The sequence below is a fragment of the Pavona decussata genome, unplaced genomic scaffold, assembly GCF_977016875.1.
Source record: "Pavona decussata unplaced genomic scaffold, jaPavDecu1.1 SCAFFOLD_38, whole genome shotgun sequence".
Classification (NCBI taxonomy): domain Eukaryota; kingdom Metazoa; phylum Cnidaria; class Anthozoa; order Scleractinia; family Agariciidae; genus Pavona; species Pavona decussata.
In genome coordinates, this window is record NW_028145460.1 from 4,268,000 (window position 1) to 4,285,450 (window position 17,451).

At 39.5% G+C, this 17,451-nt stretch overlaps 1 protein-coding gene across 1 annotated transcript in view; it reads right to left on the minus strand.

Annotated features, from left to right (window-relative positions):
- Positions 1-2,805: 2,805 nt before the first annotated feature.
- LOC146483708 (uncharacterized) overlaps positions 2,806-17,451 on the minus strand; it is a 39,321-nt gene continuing 24,675 nt past the window's right edge. Inside the window, exons 11-19 of the mRNA XM_085105853.1 lie at positions 16,153-16,287; positions 14,509-14,673; positions 13,259-13,421; positions 11,967-12,043; positions 8,667-8,797; positions 7,826-7,988; positions 6,802-6,914; positions 5,896-5,961; positions 2,806-5,222 (exon numbers count right to left, since the gene is read on the minus strand). Of these exons, the coding sequence (XP_084961979.1) occupies positions 4,103-5,222; positions 5,896-5,961; positions 6,802-6,914; positions 7,826-7,988; positions 8,667-8,797; positions 11,967-12,043; positions 13,259-13,421; positions 14,509-14,673; positions 16,153-16,287 (2,133 nt within the window). The 3' untranslated portion in view covers positions 2,806-4,102. The remainder of the gene's footprint in view (positions 5,223-5,895; positions 5,962-6,801; positions 6,915-7,825; positions 7,989-8,666; positions 8,798-11,966; positions 12,044-13,258; positions 13,422-14,508; positions 14,674-16,152; positions 16,288-17,451) is intronic.

Here is a 17,451-nt window from a genome sequence, read left to right on the forward strand (position 1 = left end):
GAAGTGAGGCCAAAGTACTGCAAAAAGTTGCATTTGATCTTAAATTTCTGTAAGAACTCATGAAAAGATAGAAGCCGGGTTTTGTTTTCACCCACAAGGCTCGAGAGTTTAGTGACACCAGCTTGGTGCCCACTTTCATAGTACACGGACACGTTATTGATTTTTATAAAACTATTGTTCCAAATAATCTGATCAAGTACGTCTTTCTCTGTTTTAGGAATCACGTTGTTACTTTCCGTTGCCAATGTAGATTTACTTCATTATAAAAAGCGGGCAGTTTTGCATTTAGAGTCAAACATTTAACGTTATAATTGCAATAAAACAGCAGTGTCCTGCCTACATTTGAGAGCAGACGTAAAGGAATGATCTTCCACGGTTGATTACCTTCTGAGCAGAAACGTTTTACCCAACATAGTTTTAATGCTCTATCAAACAAAGAAAAGTCTATCATATTTAGGCCTCCCTTTTTCTTGTCTTTTATCAACGTGGTTTTTTAAATCTTCGGGATTTTGTAATTCCATATAAAGTCAAAGATTAGGTTGTTAACTTCAGCTGCGAAAGAGGCTGGTGTGCTCAACACACTGCAGACAAAAGTAAGCTTCGAAATTGCCATAGATTTTACTATCTGAATTCGGCCGTGGACTGATATATCTCTTGATTACCAAATATTCAGGAGTTTTCTTAAAGAATCTAGTCGATCAAAAAAATTCTTTTTGGCTGCAAGTTTTTCGTCATAAGAGAAGTAGACTCCTAGTGCATAGATTGGTTCTTCATTCATTCTTAAACTTTGAAACGTGTCTTTTCGATGCCGTAGAGACCCTAACCACAACAATTCTGATTTCGACTGATTTATTTTTAATCCAGAGCAGCTTTCGAACTGGGAAAGTAGACTGAATAGGAAACTTAGAGATCCTGTATCTTTAAGAAAGGCTGTGGTGTCATCTGCGTACTGAGAGAGCTTCAACATATTTCTTCCATCAATTTTAATACCTTTTATTTCTTTTGAACTTCTTATGGCATTACCCAGGATTTCAATTCCGATGACGAACAAGGTGCCTGATAAAGGATAACCTTGACTGACTCCTCTCCCCAAATTGAAGTGTCTAGTGGCGTGCCCATTATTTAAAACGCAACTAGAAATATTGCTATAAATTACTTTAATCCATTGCCGTAACTGTGGGCCAAAGTTGAATACTTCTAAGCACTTCTGGAGATAATTCCATTCATGAGAGTCAAATGCTTTTTCAAAGTCGAGAAAAACAGCTAGACCAGGGATGTTATGAGTTTTTGTAAATGACAATGTCAGAAATCGTTCTAATACTTTCTCCAATATACCTACCTTGGACGTAACCTGTTTGGCTTTCATTAATAATTTTAGGGAGAACTTTCTCCATTCTGTGTGCAATGGCTTTTGTAGCGATTTTATAGTCGTTATTAAGAAGGGAGACTGGCCTCCAATTTTTTTAAATATTGCAAGTTTTTGTCTTGTTTTGGTATCAATGAAATAATTGCTAGCCGTTGAGAGATCGTTAGAAGGCCATTTTCAAAGCCGTAATTAAAACTGTCAACCATAAACAGTGCGACCGCATTCCAGAAGCATCTGTAAAATTCGATTGTGAAACCATCAGAGCCTGATGGAATTAACTGATGCATACTTTGCCAAGTTGAACAAATAAAGAGCGGTTAAACAAAAACGGATAGGAGTAGACCAACCCCATCCCCAGGACCTACTCCGTCGCTATGAAGAGCATTAACGAGGCCCTGGGAACAGGTGTTTATATTTCCACTAGTAGAAGTAGTAAAAGTAATTAACTTCAAATTTAGTCGACTTGTGACTAGGTGACATATCTCTCTGTTAGTTTGCGCGTAAAACAAAAAGCTGTGCATGGGTATTTCCGAAGGGTTTCACATATTGCAAGAAATACATGTCGCTGTTTTCGGACGAAGCTTCGCCTGGAGACAAAGTTACGTCTTCTCTGTTTTAAGAAATACAGCATACGAGTACATGTTCGTGACAGGTGAATGCATGAGAAGTTGTTGTAAGAATTCGAGGTATCCACTGCTGTTTGACGTTTTCCCAATCTTTTACGAGAAGTTGTGTTGATTCCATAAATAAGATTTTCTACAAAAACATGAATGTTCTCTACTTTCCTTATAAATTAACCCAATAAAAATTATACCATTTCAAATGTCTCTACTGATAGTTTGCATGTGACGTCATGGCCACCATGACGTCACATGCAAACCATCAATAGGTTGATTGCACGTTACGTTGTGGCGGCCATGTTGGTGGTTAGGAACAATAAGATTTTTCTCCTCTGGGAGTTAACTCCCATTTTTATGCAAACTATGTGAGCAAATTTTCTTTTGTTTTGGCACCAACACGGCGGCGATGCAATCAACCTGTAGCAGATAACCTCATATTCAAGCAAGAAAATGTCTTTTGACGAGCAACCGAACAGGAAGCGACGAGGTCGAGTGGTTAGAGGCAAGGACTTGTAATCTGGAGACCCCAGGTTCCAGTCCCCTCTCTGACCACTAGTTTGGATTTGTTTGAGCCTCCCTGCCAGTTGGGCTTTAAAAGAGTTTCTGTTCTGTTTAAACTATTTGTTTGATTACACGGCCCCACAAGCTTCTAGCTTTAAATCTAACCATGTATAAATAAATTTATTTTACTTTACATATTTGTCAAGAAACCCGAAAAGATCTGCCGGACGTCTCCCTAAGTTCTGCGACACTCCCAGAATGCCCTGGGGACGAGAGAGTTCTTTTATCGTGACTTATAGTACATACTCAGTGACGTGATCAGGTGCATGTTTTCCTTTTATTAAATACAACAAAAATCTACAACATTTACAAATACTTTACACGTTTTCAAGCTACGACTTGCTATGAATAGTTAAGAAAAATATAATTGACTTAATGGGCAAATTTTGTTTGACAAAATATATAATAGTATATGTACAGTAACGCTTTTTAAATGTTTATGACATTTGTTGACCCTTCTTTTCAGTCACGCTTTGTTCATTATTTAATAGCTTCGATTAAAAATGTAAACTTCTTCCAACAATTTATTAAAATAATCAAATATTCATTATTATTTAAATACCACTAGTTGATAAACTGTAAAGTGCATTAAAATTAGCTCAGCAGTGAGATACAAGGGGTTTATATTCATTTTCTAACACTGTACAAATGATGATAAAAAAAATTATGAAAAATGCAGTTACTACGCGAAAAACACCTAATATAAAATTATTGCCATAAAATAATTCTCAGTTTGAACGAATATAGGTTTATAAAAAGGTAAGTAAAATTAACGCAAATATAGGATTATTTTTTAACTTAAGCGAAAACACAAACTCCTAGAAAGGGCATTCGCTAAAAACTTAAATAAGCACAGGAACATTTGCACATATACCGTTCACTGGTCGTGTTTGCTGTGATCTACGTCAACGGACGCTAAAAAATTGATAAAAGTGTCTCTTAAGTTTCACGGCAAAGACGTTTCCTTTAAATTATATTAATCGTTAAATTATTTCTTGCTTTAGCAAAATGAAAGCTTTCAAACTTGGAAACCAAGTGCACTGGCATGGAAACAATAGCCGTTAATTAATCTTAAAGGGGAAGTATCACGGGGTTTTTGACCTCTTTTGTTAAAAATGGTGACATAACACCTTCACTTTACTACAAAATAACTCTAGAGCAATGAGAGGAGAGAAATAAACTCAATTCTTGAAAGGAACAACTCGTACTCTGTTCTAGCGCATTCTAAAAACAAAAATGAGAGAACTTAAAAAACATTAGCCTAACATTTTTCAAGTTTCAATCCATATCGGCCTACTCTGTCTCTGGCCAGAGGCACTAATTGACAGTTTTATTGCTCTGGGGTGATAATTTATAACAAAAATAGACGATTATTTTTTGTATCTGTTGTCAGACAAACATTTTTGGGTTTTCAAATGACATAAAATTTTCGCGATACTTCCCCTTTAATATTACTATGTCAACCATCATCAGATTACACAAATTGAATTCACTATCTTCTTGGAGAAAACTCCAATATTGTTCCTGTAAAACACTCTAGACACGACTGTTCATTTCAAGCTGAGGAATCGAACTGGCCTGCCGGTTGCTCTTCCTCAACAGGAGCAAAACACTCCTCAGGGGGAGGAGGGAGGGGAGGAGAGTAACGTTCTTCATTGTCCTCAAAGAAGTCGAAAGCGTTATAATCAACTTCCGGTAGTTCAGGTAATGAGTCACCATCACTGGTATCATTTATGCCAGGTAATATGGACTTTGGGGGTAGGGGAGGGGGAGGAGGAGGTGGGGGTGGTGGTTCTCCAAGATTAGGACGCCGTCTGATATTGCCTGTTGTTTTTCTGCGACCAGCGGCCCCCGTGGGTACTTCCAAATTTCGATGCTCCCCGTTGGAATCTCTTCCGGAATAATCTCCTTCGTCTTCGCTCGCTTGTAATCTCGTAAGAGGAGACTCTCCCTTAGTAACGAATTTCTTGGGAGTTGAATGGACAACCACTGTAGGCAAGCCATCTCCCTCGGGTTTTGAATTGACCCCCGACGAGGCGATACTAGCCGCTCCCACAGGAGGGAGAATTTGCTGGCTGTATGAATAAGGCGGTGCATTCTGTGACGTCGCTGATTTCTGACTTCTTTCGGAGGTTGGGCTCTCAAGCCTCGACTGTGTGATGACACTTCTGTCGCTAGTCTCATGGGGACTTGGAGATCTTTCAGCTGATGTCCACACTCCACTGGAAGACAACGCAGACTGACTCATCAGGGAGGTTCCTTTGAGCTTCCTTAACTTCATCTGGTACAACAGGGCGAGAACGAGACATCTGTAACAAAACACGTACTGCTCTAAGGTTTGCACCATTCCTGGGCGCTCTTTTCGCAAGTTCCGGACAGTTTCAAGAACGTCTATCTTGCCCGTGGATCTAAACGACTGCAGACAATTGGTGATGGCGCAAAAAGCCCCGGACCTCCCCACCCCCGCACTGCAGTGCACCAGCATGGGGGTACCAGAGACCGGAAGTGAATTGAAATCTCGCATTATCTCATAGTAGAGTTCAAGAAAGTCCGCTGGGGATGACGGGATACCAAAGTCCGGCCAAGCAGTGAACTGAAAGTAGGTCACCTCTCGACATTCGTCACTTCCGGTATTTTCAAGCATAAATCGACGCACCACTCGACTGTCTAGTTTTCTGTGAAAGAAAAGAAAAGAAAAAAGAAACCAGTCATTGCATGTTACTACATCTCTTTCTACACTTAACTCAGAAGAAACATGTTAATCGTTGGTCTCCTTCGCAGCCGTCGTTTGGGTCCGTCACGCAGCGCACTGCGTGACGAGCCCAAACGACAGCTATGAAGGAGACTAGTTAATCGTAGGCCCTCACAAAGCTAGCGGTGGCCAGCTTGGCTCAATGATTTGCTTCGATTGTTAACCCGTGAATTGCACATGCGCAATGAATGAGCTATCGTAATGAACGAAAATGTCACTCGCTCGGTGGTCTCATTGTTCCATCGGTCGCTCGATGGGCTGTAAACTTTCAGCAAATATGGGGTACTCGCACTGCTCGCTTAAGTTAATCTCCTCCTTCAATTAAAATGGACGTTTTTGGAGTTCAAAATTAAAAGAAATAGCCTAAAGAGAAGACGACTAATAAGTACTGCTTTACAAAAATCCCCCACAGTATATAGAAATATAATTTCTCTGATCAAAATCAGCGCGAGCACTCTCGAATACTTGAACTTAGTCCCATGATCAGATGCAATATGACGCAAGGAAATAAGCGGAAATAAGCTAATGTGCAAGTAATCGGCGATAGTCGTACAGAGACAGAGGGGATCATTTCAGTTTCTCCAAATACAGCTTACCGTTTGTAAGTACTGGTGATTACAAAGTCTCCAAATTTAACTTCTTCATCCGTGTCCGGCCAATACCTTCAAAAAGAAGAACAGAATAAAGTACTGCATTTAGCAGCCTATTGATTATCACCACTCTCAGCCACTAGTAGTCTCCTACGCAGCTTTTATTTGGGTCGTCATGCAATGCTCCTTCCCACTGTACTAAGAGCAGCGCTGAGCGACGTTGCGTTGCGTGTTTAGGAGCGCTTGCCCTAACGGCCGAGAGTAATGAAACACGGCTGTACTCGCAGTCTTTACCACAGCCTACAACCTTCAAGCTCCAATATGAATAGTGACAAGAATGTAATTTCTCCTCACAATATCTCTGCTTAATCAAACGCACAGGTGATGAGAACAAAAGAAATGATCACGATGCCCTGATGTTTAAACAAACTCTCCCAACTTGTGCCATAAGAAATATAACGAAAAGAGTGTGGAGAATATGCACGTTGATACTTGGGCTTAAAAGGTTAAATGCTTCCTTACATCGCTGGTTTTGCAGCACTAGACTACTGAGGCCCTCGTTTCTCGAACGTCGTGATTACTTACCACGACCGACACTTATTTTTTTCAAACCCATTCTTTATCAATTGGTGGTACTTTTAAGTGTAAACCTGCCCAATCTGTTCTATAAAATTATAAAGAGTTTGAAATTTAGCTTCGAAAAACCAATGCAATTGGAATTTCTGTTGAGGAACGTCTAGCACATAAAGCTTTTTCGGGCCCGGTAACTAACGGGACTTTCTGCTGGGGACCGTGTCTAGGGCAGGAAGGGAGAGAGGGAGGATAGAAGCTGCCATGAAAGAGAGGCTTATTACCCCAGCAGAGGTAAACTGCCATGGTTCGAAAGGATTGAAACAAGCCGTATTTCCTTACTTGACGCACTTGACCTTTGTTCCTTCCTGCAATCTTGTTAACATAACGATCACATGAACATTCTGTTCCCAAATCATTTGCCAAAAGTCCGCGATAGTTCTGTCCAGCGGAGCCTAAGAAGGGCGCAAATGAGTTGGTTAGATTCGACACGCAATGTAGAATCAAAACAAAGTCGTCAAATAGGCCATTTCCGAGTTGTCGTAAACCTCATTATGAAAGCGAGGCTAAGTGCAAATCTTTTCATATGAAAATTAGTTTTGTTTGCATTTGAATGAAAACTAATTTTCGTAATAAGAACTTTGCACTTAGCCTCGCTTTAAAAATAAGATTCAAAGCAATTCGGAAATGGCCTATTTGTATCACCGAGTAACAATGGCCAATTACAGCGGGTTTAATGAGAGACAACCTGAATCAATCTGAATGGTAGATCCCAGGAAGGTGGGGTGTCAGTACAATCCACAGTACCGAAAAAAATGGCGACTGGTAATTTACCCATAATGCTTACTGGAAGCAAGCCCTAAAAACGCTCATAAAAACGCACAGTAAAGTTCTAAACCTTCAAACCCAGCATATACAATGTTGTTAAAGCGCAGGGACGAATTTCGTAAAAAAAAAAATGAATAGCTTTCTATGTGCCTATTGGCTGTGTTAGGTTCGCAAGGTATTGTGGTAAAATGAATAGCCGCCTTTTTTTCCGTACGGTGTGGAGGAATACTCAAACTAAAATAGGCTTCTTTCGATATATTAAAATTCAACTTTACAATGAGGCTTAGATGGCACAAACAAAGGAAACTGAATAACCATGTTTATTTCTGTTGTTTGTGTCCTCTGGACCTCGCATTCAAGCTGAATTTTAATATTTCGAAAGAGCCCAATTTAAGTATGCGCAGATTTGAAAATAAGGAATTTTCCCGTTTTGATTTTTTAGATTCTCATTAGGGAAGTTGGAGAGCGGAGGCTTGACTGAAGTGTATCCAATCCCGCCCCCCCCCCCTCCCCCCCTTCCAGGTAGACCAAAACCTACCTGGGTTGCAATGTAAGCGCCTTTCTGTTTAAACCCATCCAGGAAGTTTGCGTTGATGTAGTCTGCACCATCTTGTCCTTCGTTGACCTCTATGAGCTTCACTCGCGAATGATCAAAAGGCAGAATATTTTTGTAGCGGTTTTTACGCTGATTCGCTGGGTCACTGGAAAAAGGAAAACGTATGTCTGTAAGCATCGCTCGATACCATATCTTAACACCTTAACCCTTTAAACCCTAACAGTGATCAGCATCAAATTTCTCCTGGTAATATCAATGCTTATTCACACCCTGAGGTCATGAGAATTAAGAATTTGATCACCCAAGGTGAATTTTTTTCATATTTTAATAACTTCTCCCCAATACTTTTATAAGAAAAGTATGGGGACTGGATAGGAGAATTTGTTCTTTGATATTAGAGGCTAAATGGTTAATATACGTTTACAAAAAGAAACCAGGGAATTTAAGCCACTACGAGAGACTTCGAGATCCGAAACTAGGAATTCCATTTGGAGATCCCCGGGAGGTGGTAAGGATGGTGGGGAGGGGAGGGGGGGGGGGGGGGAGGGATCGGAGCTTTTGTATGTATTCATTTTGTCGTTCAATTGGATAATTTTCTTTCCCTCTTCTTTATATCCACAGATCCCACGATTTGGTCATTTCACAGTCCCTTATGGTCGCTTAACAATTTTCATGCAACTTGTGTCGAAAAGAAAGTCAATTTTTATTTATGTTTATTTTTTTTTTCTTTTATCTATTTCTTTTCTTTGCTTTTCAGTAGTTAACACTTATGGCGAAGTCAGGGGTATAAAAATTTAGACAGCACCACACGATCCTTGCTTACCTTGCACACAGCCTGGATCCTTCTGTCCGCTCAGCAGCCAAGCCTTGGTACTCCTTCTTAACGTCTCCACTTGCTAACCGCTGGATCATCTCCTCTGCCAGTTGGCGCGCCTTACGTATCTGACCACGTGACTACAACGAAGTTCAGAGTTTATTGAATTTGACTCAATGGTTAATAGAGCAATAAGACCGGAGACACCATCCACGTCTGAATTCCAGACTTAGAGACTTCCAGCGAGAAGTATAAGCATAAGCACAAGAATAAGCATAAAAAATTATGTGTGAACTTGTGTGAGATTAGCAGCAGAACAACAAAAGAAACTGCACTCTCTTCTGATTTTCACTAGGACATAAGCATAAACATAAGCAAGTGAGAACACTAAGTACATAAGCATAAGGACAGACGTACGCGCAGAAAACTCTTTCTTGACGAAATTCTCAATAGCAGCTCCCCTCGATGTTAAGCAAGATGGCACACGAAACGGTTAACTGCCTTGTGCTTGTGCTTATGTCGCTCCCGTTCACATTACTGAAAACTGCGACATAAGCATAAGCACAAGAACGTACGTGTTCGTTCTTCTTGTGTTTATGCTTATGCTTATGTCGCGGGTGTTCTAACTTGGTTAAGAGGGGTTTGTGCTTCTGATTCTGCTTATGTCTAGTAAAAACCAGGCTTTATGCTTGCGCACATGTCAGGGACGCTTGTGCTTGTCACAAGTGTGAACCGATGCGAGATTAGCAAAAGCACAAGAAAGCTAGTTCACACACAATTTTCTTATGCCTGTGCTTATTTCATTGGGGCGAACCAGACTTTATATTATGTAGAACATTTGTTCTTTTCGAAGATCTTTACTAATTTACATGAGGTGCTTAACATCCCTCCCTGAATGTTTGCCTCAGCTGAGCCAAGTTTGTTTTTCATCCAGGAGACAGGATTCACCACAGGTGCTCGTTTTTGATAATCATTTGTGTTTATTTAGTTATGCTCACTCTGTATCGGATCGATTTTGGACTGGCACACAAATTGATTGAGAATAAATTAATATGAACAAAAACTGGACAATGAAGTCCACAGTTCTTCATGAACACCCTATTGGATAGGCTGCATGTCGGAACAGATCCGTTAAAGTAATTTGTGTGGTATGCCGATCTAGTAAACTTACCTGTTCACACTACGATCGTAGCGACACGATAATCGATTCGGAACAAAGTCTTAACTTTTAAGAGCGGAATGGTGCTGGGTTCAGGCTATGTAACGCCCATTAAATGCGATAGAAATGGAATTTAAAAATCATTTTATTAGAGTGTCCTTCAATTCCCCGGACTTGCTATCCCTGTCAAGGATATTGGGTTTAATTGCCGAGATAAAAAAAAAATCTTTGACCTCGGCGGGATTTAGACCAAAAGCGCTCTAACCAGCTGAGCTGCCAGGTCAGCTAGGAGCTGGTCACATGTTTGATGACAAAACTAGCTTGCGTAGCAGGCGTAACCGGGAAGGGAGAGGTGGCGGCGAAAAAGTGAGAGAAAAGAGGGGGGACTGACCCTCTCCTCTTCCCAGTCCCCCCTTTTTTCTCTTATTTTTCTAGTTCACCCAACGGAAGGTACTTTTGAGAAGATGGGCCCGCACGAGCTTTTATTGCAAACTGGTTCTACTTTAACCGAAGAAATAAAGTTTATTTTGAACGTTTTATGATCATTTTATTGATCTCTTATATTTATCACATAAATAAAAAAAAATCACTTAAGTAGTTTAAGATTTATTTCAGTTTATTAATTTGATGAAGTTTCAAAGATAGTTTTTTTTATTTTATTACAGTAAGTATTTGTTTAATTTATAGTTCACCAAAGGTTTAAGTCATTGCTACAAAATTAAAATTTTAAATTTATAGTTACACAGTAACAATATTTTTACTTTACTGAAAAAAATTCCTTCCTGTTTTTTCTCGAAATTACATTTAACACTATAACTTTTTTATGGTGTGAAGGAAGTGGAAAATAAAATTTTTAAATTAGATCACATAATATATTAAATTTAAAAGTTAAAGAAAGAGCTTTTAATAAAAGTTTAACAAATTATTTTAGAACAAAAATCAATTTAATAAGCACTTTAAGCCGACGCATAAAATCTCAAATCGACGATGTTCTTTAAATTCTAAATTTTGTTTAAATATTGCGGTTGGTTTATTATTTAATGACTAAAAGAAGTTTACGTTAATCGGGTTTAAGTTTCATAATTACGTTAATCCACTAGTTTAACTCCCTGCGTGTGTGGTTTAGAGCTGAAACATAAACAATAATCATTACAAAACACTGGGAAGGTAAAGGCTTGTAACACTTTTGGTCTCGAGTTTGAATTACTACCTCGTTATTAATTTCTTTCATGGAATTTGGCGATAAATTAAATGAAAAATATCGGCAAGCCGACAAAATTTTTTAACCTTTCTTTTAAGTTCAAACAGACAAAACGTAATCGATCAGCTGAAGGTTATAAACACGGACAAATTAATAAAAAAATGAACGAACGAAAGATTGAATGGAATATTCTTTACGATTTTTAGTTCTACTAATAACTCTTGTATATATATTTTTTCATCTCTTGTTTCTATAATTAGGTTTTTTTTCGTTCTTGGTAATTTAATTTTTAGAGGACCCTTCTGTAAACCACTTTTGTGATGTTGGCATCCTCATTTTAAAGATTACCGTCAATGAGGGAATAAGTGCATGAACAAACAAACGAACGAATAGACGGACAGACGAATGTGTGGACGGACGAAACAACGAAGGAATAAGAGAATAAACCCTATGCAAAAGTGGCTGACTTTTGATATTATTTTGTCTGCATTCACATTAGCCTCACAAGCCTCGTTCACAGTGAAATATTCTTTTGATTTTTTAACTCAAGAACGAGGTTACTTAGGCTAATTTGAATGCAAACAAAGGAATATTAAAATATCAGCCATGTTTGCATAGGGTCTATGGCCAGTTAAAAGGAAGGAAAAACAGAACGGTGAATGGATGGATGAATAAATTCAATCGACAAACCTTCAAGGCTAACCCGTGACTACCCTGCTAGTAGAGGCTTCTTTCTGGTAAGGCTTTTAGCATGTACGAAGCCGTTTGCGTCTCTCTCTAGTATTTCGCGTAGTCGACGCGAAATACTAGAGAGAGACGCAAACGACTTCGCACATGCAAAAAGACTTGCCCGAAAGAAACCTCTGCTAGCGGGGTAACCTGTGACATACCGCAACAAATAAATGTTAGAATAGTTCTTCATAATTATGCTGGCATTTTCATTTCGTACCTTAGTATCCTCGGGTGCTTCTTCATTTTCAGTAGATGTAGACACTCCATAATAATAATCCCATATGATGGTTCCTTCTGTATTGTGAAAAGAAAAAAGTATTGTACATTTAGCAATGAATGGAAAAGGTACGACATTTAAGCCTGGTTTACACGTACGACGAAAGCATAAGCATAAGCACAAGCATAAGCACAAGGATGTTTACACGTGTGATAAGCATAAGCATAAGGTGACATACGCAAGCGCAGAAGCATAAAAATTTGCTGCCGCCATTTTGCAAATGGCAACGCATGAGTAACTAGAATGTACGCTGACAACTTGTCATTGTTTTTCAGTTTTATTTCCTTGCGCTTGTGCTTATGCTTGCGTCGTCCCGGTTTACACGTACGACGCAACGACGCAAGCACAAGCACAAGCACAAGAGAATGGAAATCGTTCCATTCTCTTGTGCTTGTGCTTGCGTCGTACGTGTAAACCGGGACGACGCAAGCATAAGCACAAGCGCAAGCACAAGGCGCTTATGCTTGCGTCGCACCGGTTTACACGTAGGTTTCTTGTGCTTATGCTTGTGTTTATGCTTATGCTTGCGTCGTACGTGTAAACCAGGCTTTACGGCTATCTCAGGATATCCTCGATTACGAGCCGCTGTTCGGGAAATGAGCCCACGCTCACGCCCAGCCCAAGGGAGTGGCGGAACCCTCTCTTAAAAGAAAATACTAGGAATGGACGTCGAAAATATTCTAGGGAGAAGTGGTTGCTGATTTTCAGAGGTTAAACGTACGCGCGATGGCAGATCACCACTTACTGATACTAATACATTAAGTTCAACTGTCTCTCGCGGTAAGTTTGAGGTTATTTTCGCAGCATGACTGCAACATGTACAGAAAACGCAAGGGAAGATGAAGACGAAGACTTATTTATCTTTCTGACATTTCAGGGATTTGCGAAACGAAAAGATGTCGCTAGAATTCAAGAGCTCGTGGAGGAGATCCCTGGTGGGTCGCGCACAATTGACCCGCCAAAAACTTTCCAAAAGAACGTTTATTCTGAGTATTCTGAGTAACTGCATTCTGTTTCTTGCGTTCATTCTGCTGTCGGGAGGACAATGAACAGAATGCTATTGTGTACTTTCCGAAAAAGAAAAAAACGGTCATAAAAAACACGATACTGGTCTATTCCGCGTATTTCTCATCCGGGAACAGTCCGAAAAGAACGCGCCCTTATTCTGCCACTGTATGTCTTGCTTTACTTTGACTGCTGTGTGGGTCAGCGTGGTTGGCATGGTAACTTACCGCTGACGGGTTCTTCATTTTCCTTCCGTTTTTTCTTTGATTTCTTGTTACTCGTGTTTTCATCAATAAGCGAGGACTGGCTATGAGACAACCTCGACATGTGAACGAGGTTATCCTCTTGAAGAGAGTACTGCTGACCTAAGGGCTCCCCACTGTTAATTCTCTGCACGATAACGAGAAAACATTACCCATCAAGGCCAGGCTTTCAAAAAATTTTAAGAATTATTAAAGGTAAACAATAGGCCATTTATGAGTTGCTTTAAACCTCATTACAACAGCGGGGCTAAGTGCAAAGCTTTTCATGTGAAGATCAGTTTTGTTTGCATATGAATGAAAACTAATTTTCATAATAAGACTATGCAGATAGCCTCGCTTTCATTATGAGGTTCAAAGCAACTCGGAGATGGCCTAGTGTCCATAGTAAATCTAACTGAAGCGCAACCAGAGATTTTTCTTTGCACTTATCGTAGATCTCTGGTTAAAACAAAACATAACCCGATAAAAGAGCGATTCAAGGGCAGTTACAGCTATCAAGGCGCTTTCTCTTGCCTTGTTGGCCGCTCGAAACCTGATGCGAGGAAGCAAACAAGTAACAAGTGCTGAGTATAAATAAGGCCTAAATTGAATAGTGCAAAATGATTGGTTGTTGGATTGGTCTAGATTGTTTTATCTCATTCTGGATCACTCTCTTTTTACCCCGAACCACTCACGCAGTGTAAACCTTTCCAGATCAGGGCCGGGTTGTTCGAAAGCTGATTAACGCTAATCCACGATTAGAAGTTAATGAAGGTCTTCATCACGCTTCTTAAAAAATCGGTTTAAAGGCTGATGTCAAGCTAAAGGTAAACAGAAGTCTAAGTCAATACTGAAGGACAAAAATCTTTTGGACGAATCTTTATTGAATAGGTATTAAACTCGAATCAAAGTTCACGTTAATCCAGGATTAGCTCAATCGGGTTTCGAACAACTGGACCCAGGTGTTTTCGATGTCAGAAAAATTAAAAATAGAAAGTAGAAGAAGTATAATCATTTCTCAGCGATTATTCCAGAACAGATGGAAAAAACTCCGGGCCAATTGTTTTCAAGCTCATTTTCAATGAAAAGTAGAAAGTAGAAAAAAGTAAAAAGATTGTCTTTGTTCTTCTGTTTGTTAAAAGGTAAACAACGACTTTGTCGCCAATAGCAAAAGCATTAGCAGAATTTTAACAAGTTAGTTATGCCTAGTATACGAGAAACTATGCGATGCGAACCTCCTTCATTGCTACATCAAGCTCATTCATTTCTTTCGCTGCTTCTTTGAGGACCGTCTCCTCGTAGCCAGGGTCCACTGAGTTATCCGAGCGCGAGGAGCCTGGTTCGAAGTCTCTGTGGTTCACTGTAGTAAGTGGGTCACTAGACGATTCAGCTACCAGGTCCTACATATAGAGAAATGACAAACACAAGGGCGACCAGGTAAGGTTTCAGTGACTGCATGGAAACCCCATGGACCCCACCCCCGTGACAACATTGTCACGTATGGAACATGTGAACACTAGTCAAAGAACATAGTTGCGTAATGTTTTCGAGGCCTTTGCCGCCATTGTCGAATGAACTTTTCGAACTCGTTGTGTTTAGTTCGGTTACAAGGTTCAAAATTTTGGATTGCGAAACTAGTTAGGACAGCCTAGGTCATTGTTGGTGTCAAAAATCCAGGTTCAAATTCTCTACAGTGACTATGTAAAATGCCTTTTTGTTGGGAACTGGGATATCCTTATTCAACGTTCCAGGCGTTCGGGTTAGGGCGTCCCCAAGTCTTCTTCCCCTCGCTTTTAGAACGAGCTATCAGCGAATATTTGTTAGTTACTCAGAATGCTTTCTATTTACCAGAAATGTAAATCGAATGCATTAATTTGAAGAGATGGTGTTATCAAACCACGAAAAATAATCATTCCGAAGCTGGAGCGCGCTATTTTGAAGAAATTCAAAGGACGAGCATAGAACTTATCCTTCAAATTGGCACATTCCATTTAAAGGGAACCTCTTCTCCGAAAACAAATGGACGGTAAATTGTTGGAAATAGTGTCTGAATTCTAAATTGCCGCTACTGTTAGTAAACAGAAGTTCTTTTGTGTGAAACAATAGAGAACAATAGCGGCAACGCAATGACGTCATGAAATCCAAGATGGCCGCGCCCGGGAAATTTAAAAGCGAAAGTCATATCAAATTTTAAGCACACTTGAATGTTATTTCTTCTTCTTAAACTAAAATTTAGAATTTGCTGTGTATGGTCAAAACTGCGCAAAATATTTCAAAAGATAACTTCAATTAAACATGAAATTGCTCTAAAACCACCAAGAAGATAAGATCACGTGATTTGTCGAAGGAGGAACAAAGCATAAACATTTCTCAGCGATTATTCCAGAACAGATGGGAAAAACCTCGGGCCAATTGTTTTCAAGCTGCACTCATTTCCATCTTAAATATCTGCAGCCAAAGCCGACTAATACCATTTTGTGCGCACTAATAGAGTAATTGTTAACAAAACTACACCATTCCAGCGATACATGTATATTTTTGGCTATTCATAGTGATACTAATACAAGAGGCATTGGCCTTTTAATCCTGGGATGTGATAAAAAAGAATATCTTACAATAAAAGAAAATAAGAAAGTATATAAGTAAAAGTACCGAATGAAAGAGGGCAATTACAGATTTCTTCACTCGAGTCGTGAATCTATGCCAATCCGCCATAGCGTGTAGGTCCAAGAAATGTTTGTGATCTTAATAAAGCACATGATTAAGCACGTAATAAAGTGTGTGGCGAATCAGGTGATGAGTTATGTGATCATTGAAGGCACGTGATAAGACACGGGACGAAGTGCCCAATAAAACACGTGATCAATCACGTGACAAACCTGTTCTTTCCAAGGGTTTTCTAGTCCATCAATACTGAAGTGATGTTCGTACTTTCGTCCTCTCCCCAGAGAATTTTCCCGAAGACTGGAGTTCGACCTGAGTTGCATCATTATCTGTTCCCGACTGTTGTTATCCTAATAATGAAGATGATAATTAACAATTATTGGACGAGGTTGAGCAAAATATCGTGATTTGTTAGTGGCGAGCAGATCAATTATTCGCAAAAGCCGAAGGCTAAGGCAAATAATTGCTCTGCGAGACACTGATAAATCACGATATTTTGCGATAACCGAGTTCAATAATTTTTTTCTCATTCGATCACCGAGTTTGTTTTTCAACTTAAGTTGTTAAATCACCCTCTGACAGCTCAGGGAAGCGATCTGCCATTTTCACACAAGAACGTGGTTTCAATTACGCGTGAGCAGAATGTTGTTTGCAGCAAAACACAGATGGACACTATTGCGCATGAGCAGACCATTTATTTTTGTAGGCTTTGTAGGCAGTTATTTGCAGGTCACGTGCTTTGCTCTCGGCCAATGAAAAGGAAGGAAAAATGCATCAAATGATAATAAAAATTGACCGCTGATATAAGCTATGAAGCAAAAAGGACATACCTAAGGTGAAACAACCCACAAGACTACGTACTTATAAGTAAAGAAAAGTTACTGATTTACTAATAAGATTAAATGAATTAAAATTTACAAATAAGCTGGATTTGAAACATCGGTTTAAGATCAAGACGCAGCGACGCAGTTTGCTGTTCAGGTCAACCGATGGCGTTCAACACAAACGTGCTGGAAGTGATCGGTAACACGCCCTATGTTGAGTCCATTGCTTCTCCAACTATTGTGAGCAGCATATCAAAGACATAACATGGTCCTGCGCTGGTGTTAAATTTCATCCCATTTTTGTGGCAAATTTCATTGGAAGTTTGTCTAGTTGATTCTCATGAAAACTTGAACATTTAAACAACGTTTGTGTCCAAGTTTGGGACATTAACCCAATTCGACGAAAGATATATGCGGCTCCCGGCAGCCTGTAGTACCGGAAGCGTCCTCTATTATGGGATCCAGCTCTTGAATAAGTCAGTCACTCCAGTCACTCTTTTAAGTCTTAGTCAACATTAAATGTATTATTTGCTTATGTTTTTATTCTTGTAAGGAAGGAGACAAATTAGAACGGGATAACATCTTTTATCTCCATTTCACTCTTCCTTACAAGTTGTGAATAAACAGTTATTAGCATTAATTGACTTTTTGTTTGATTCAGAGTGCAGTAAATGGGTCAGTTTCGCCAAA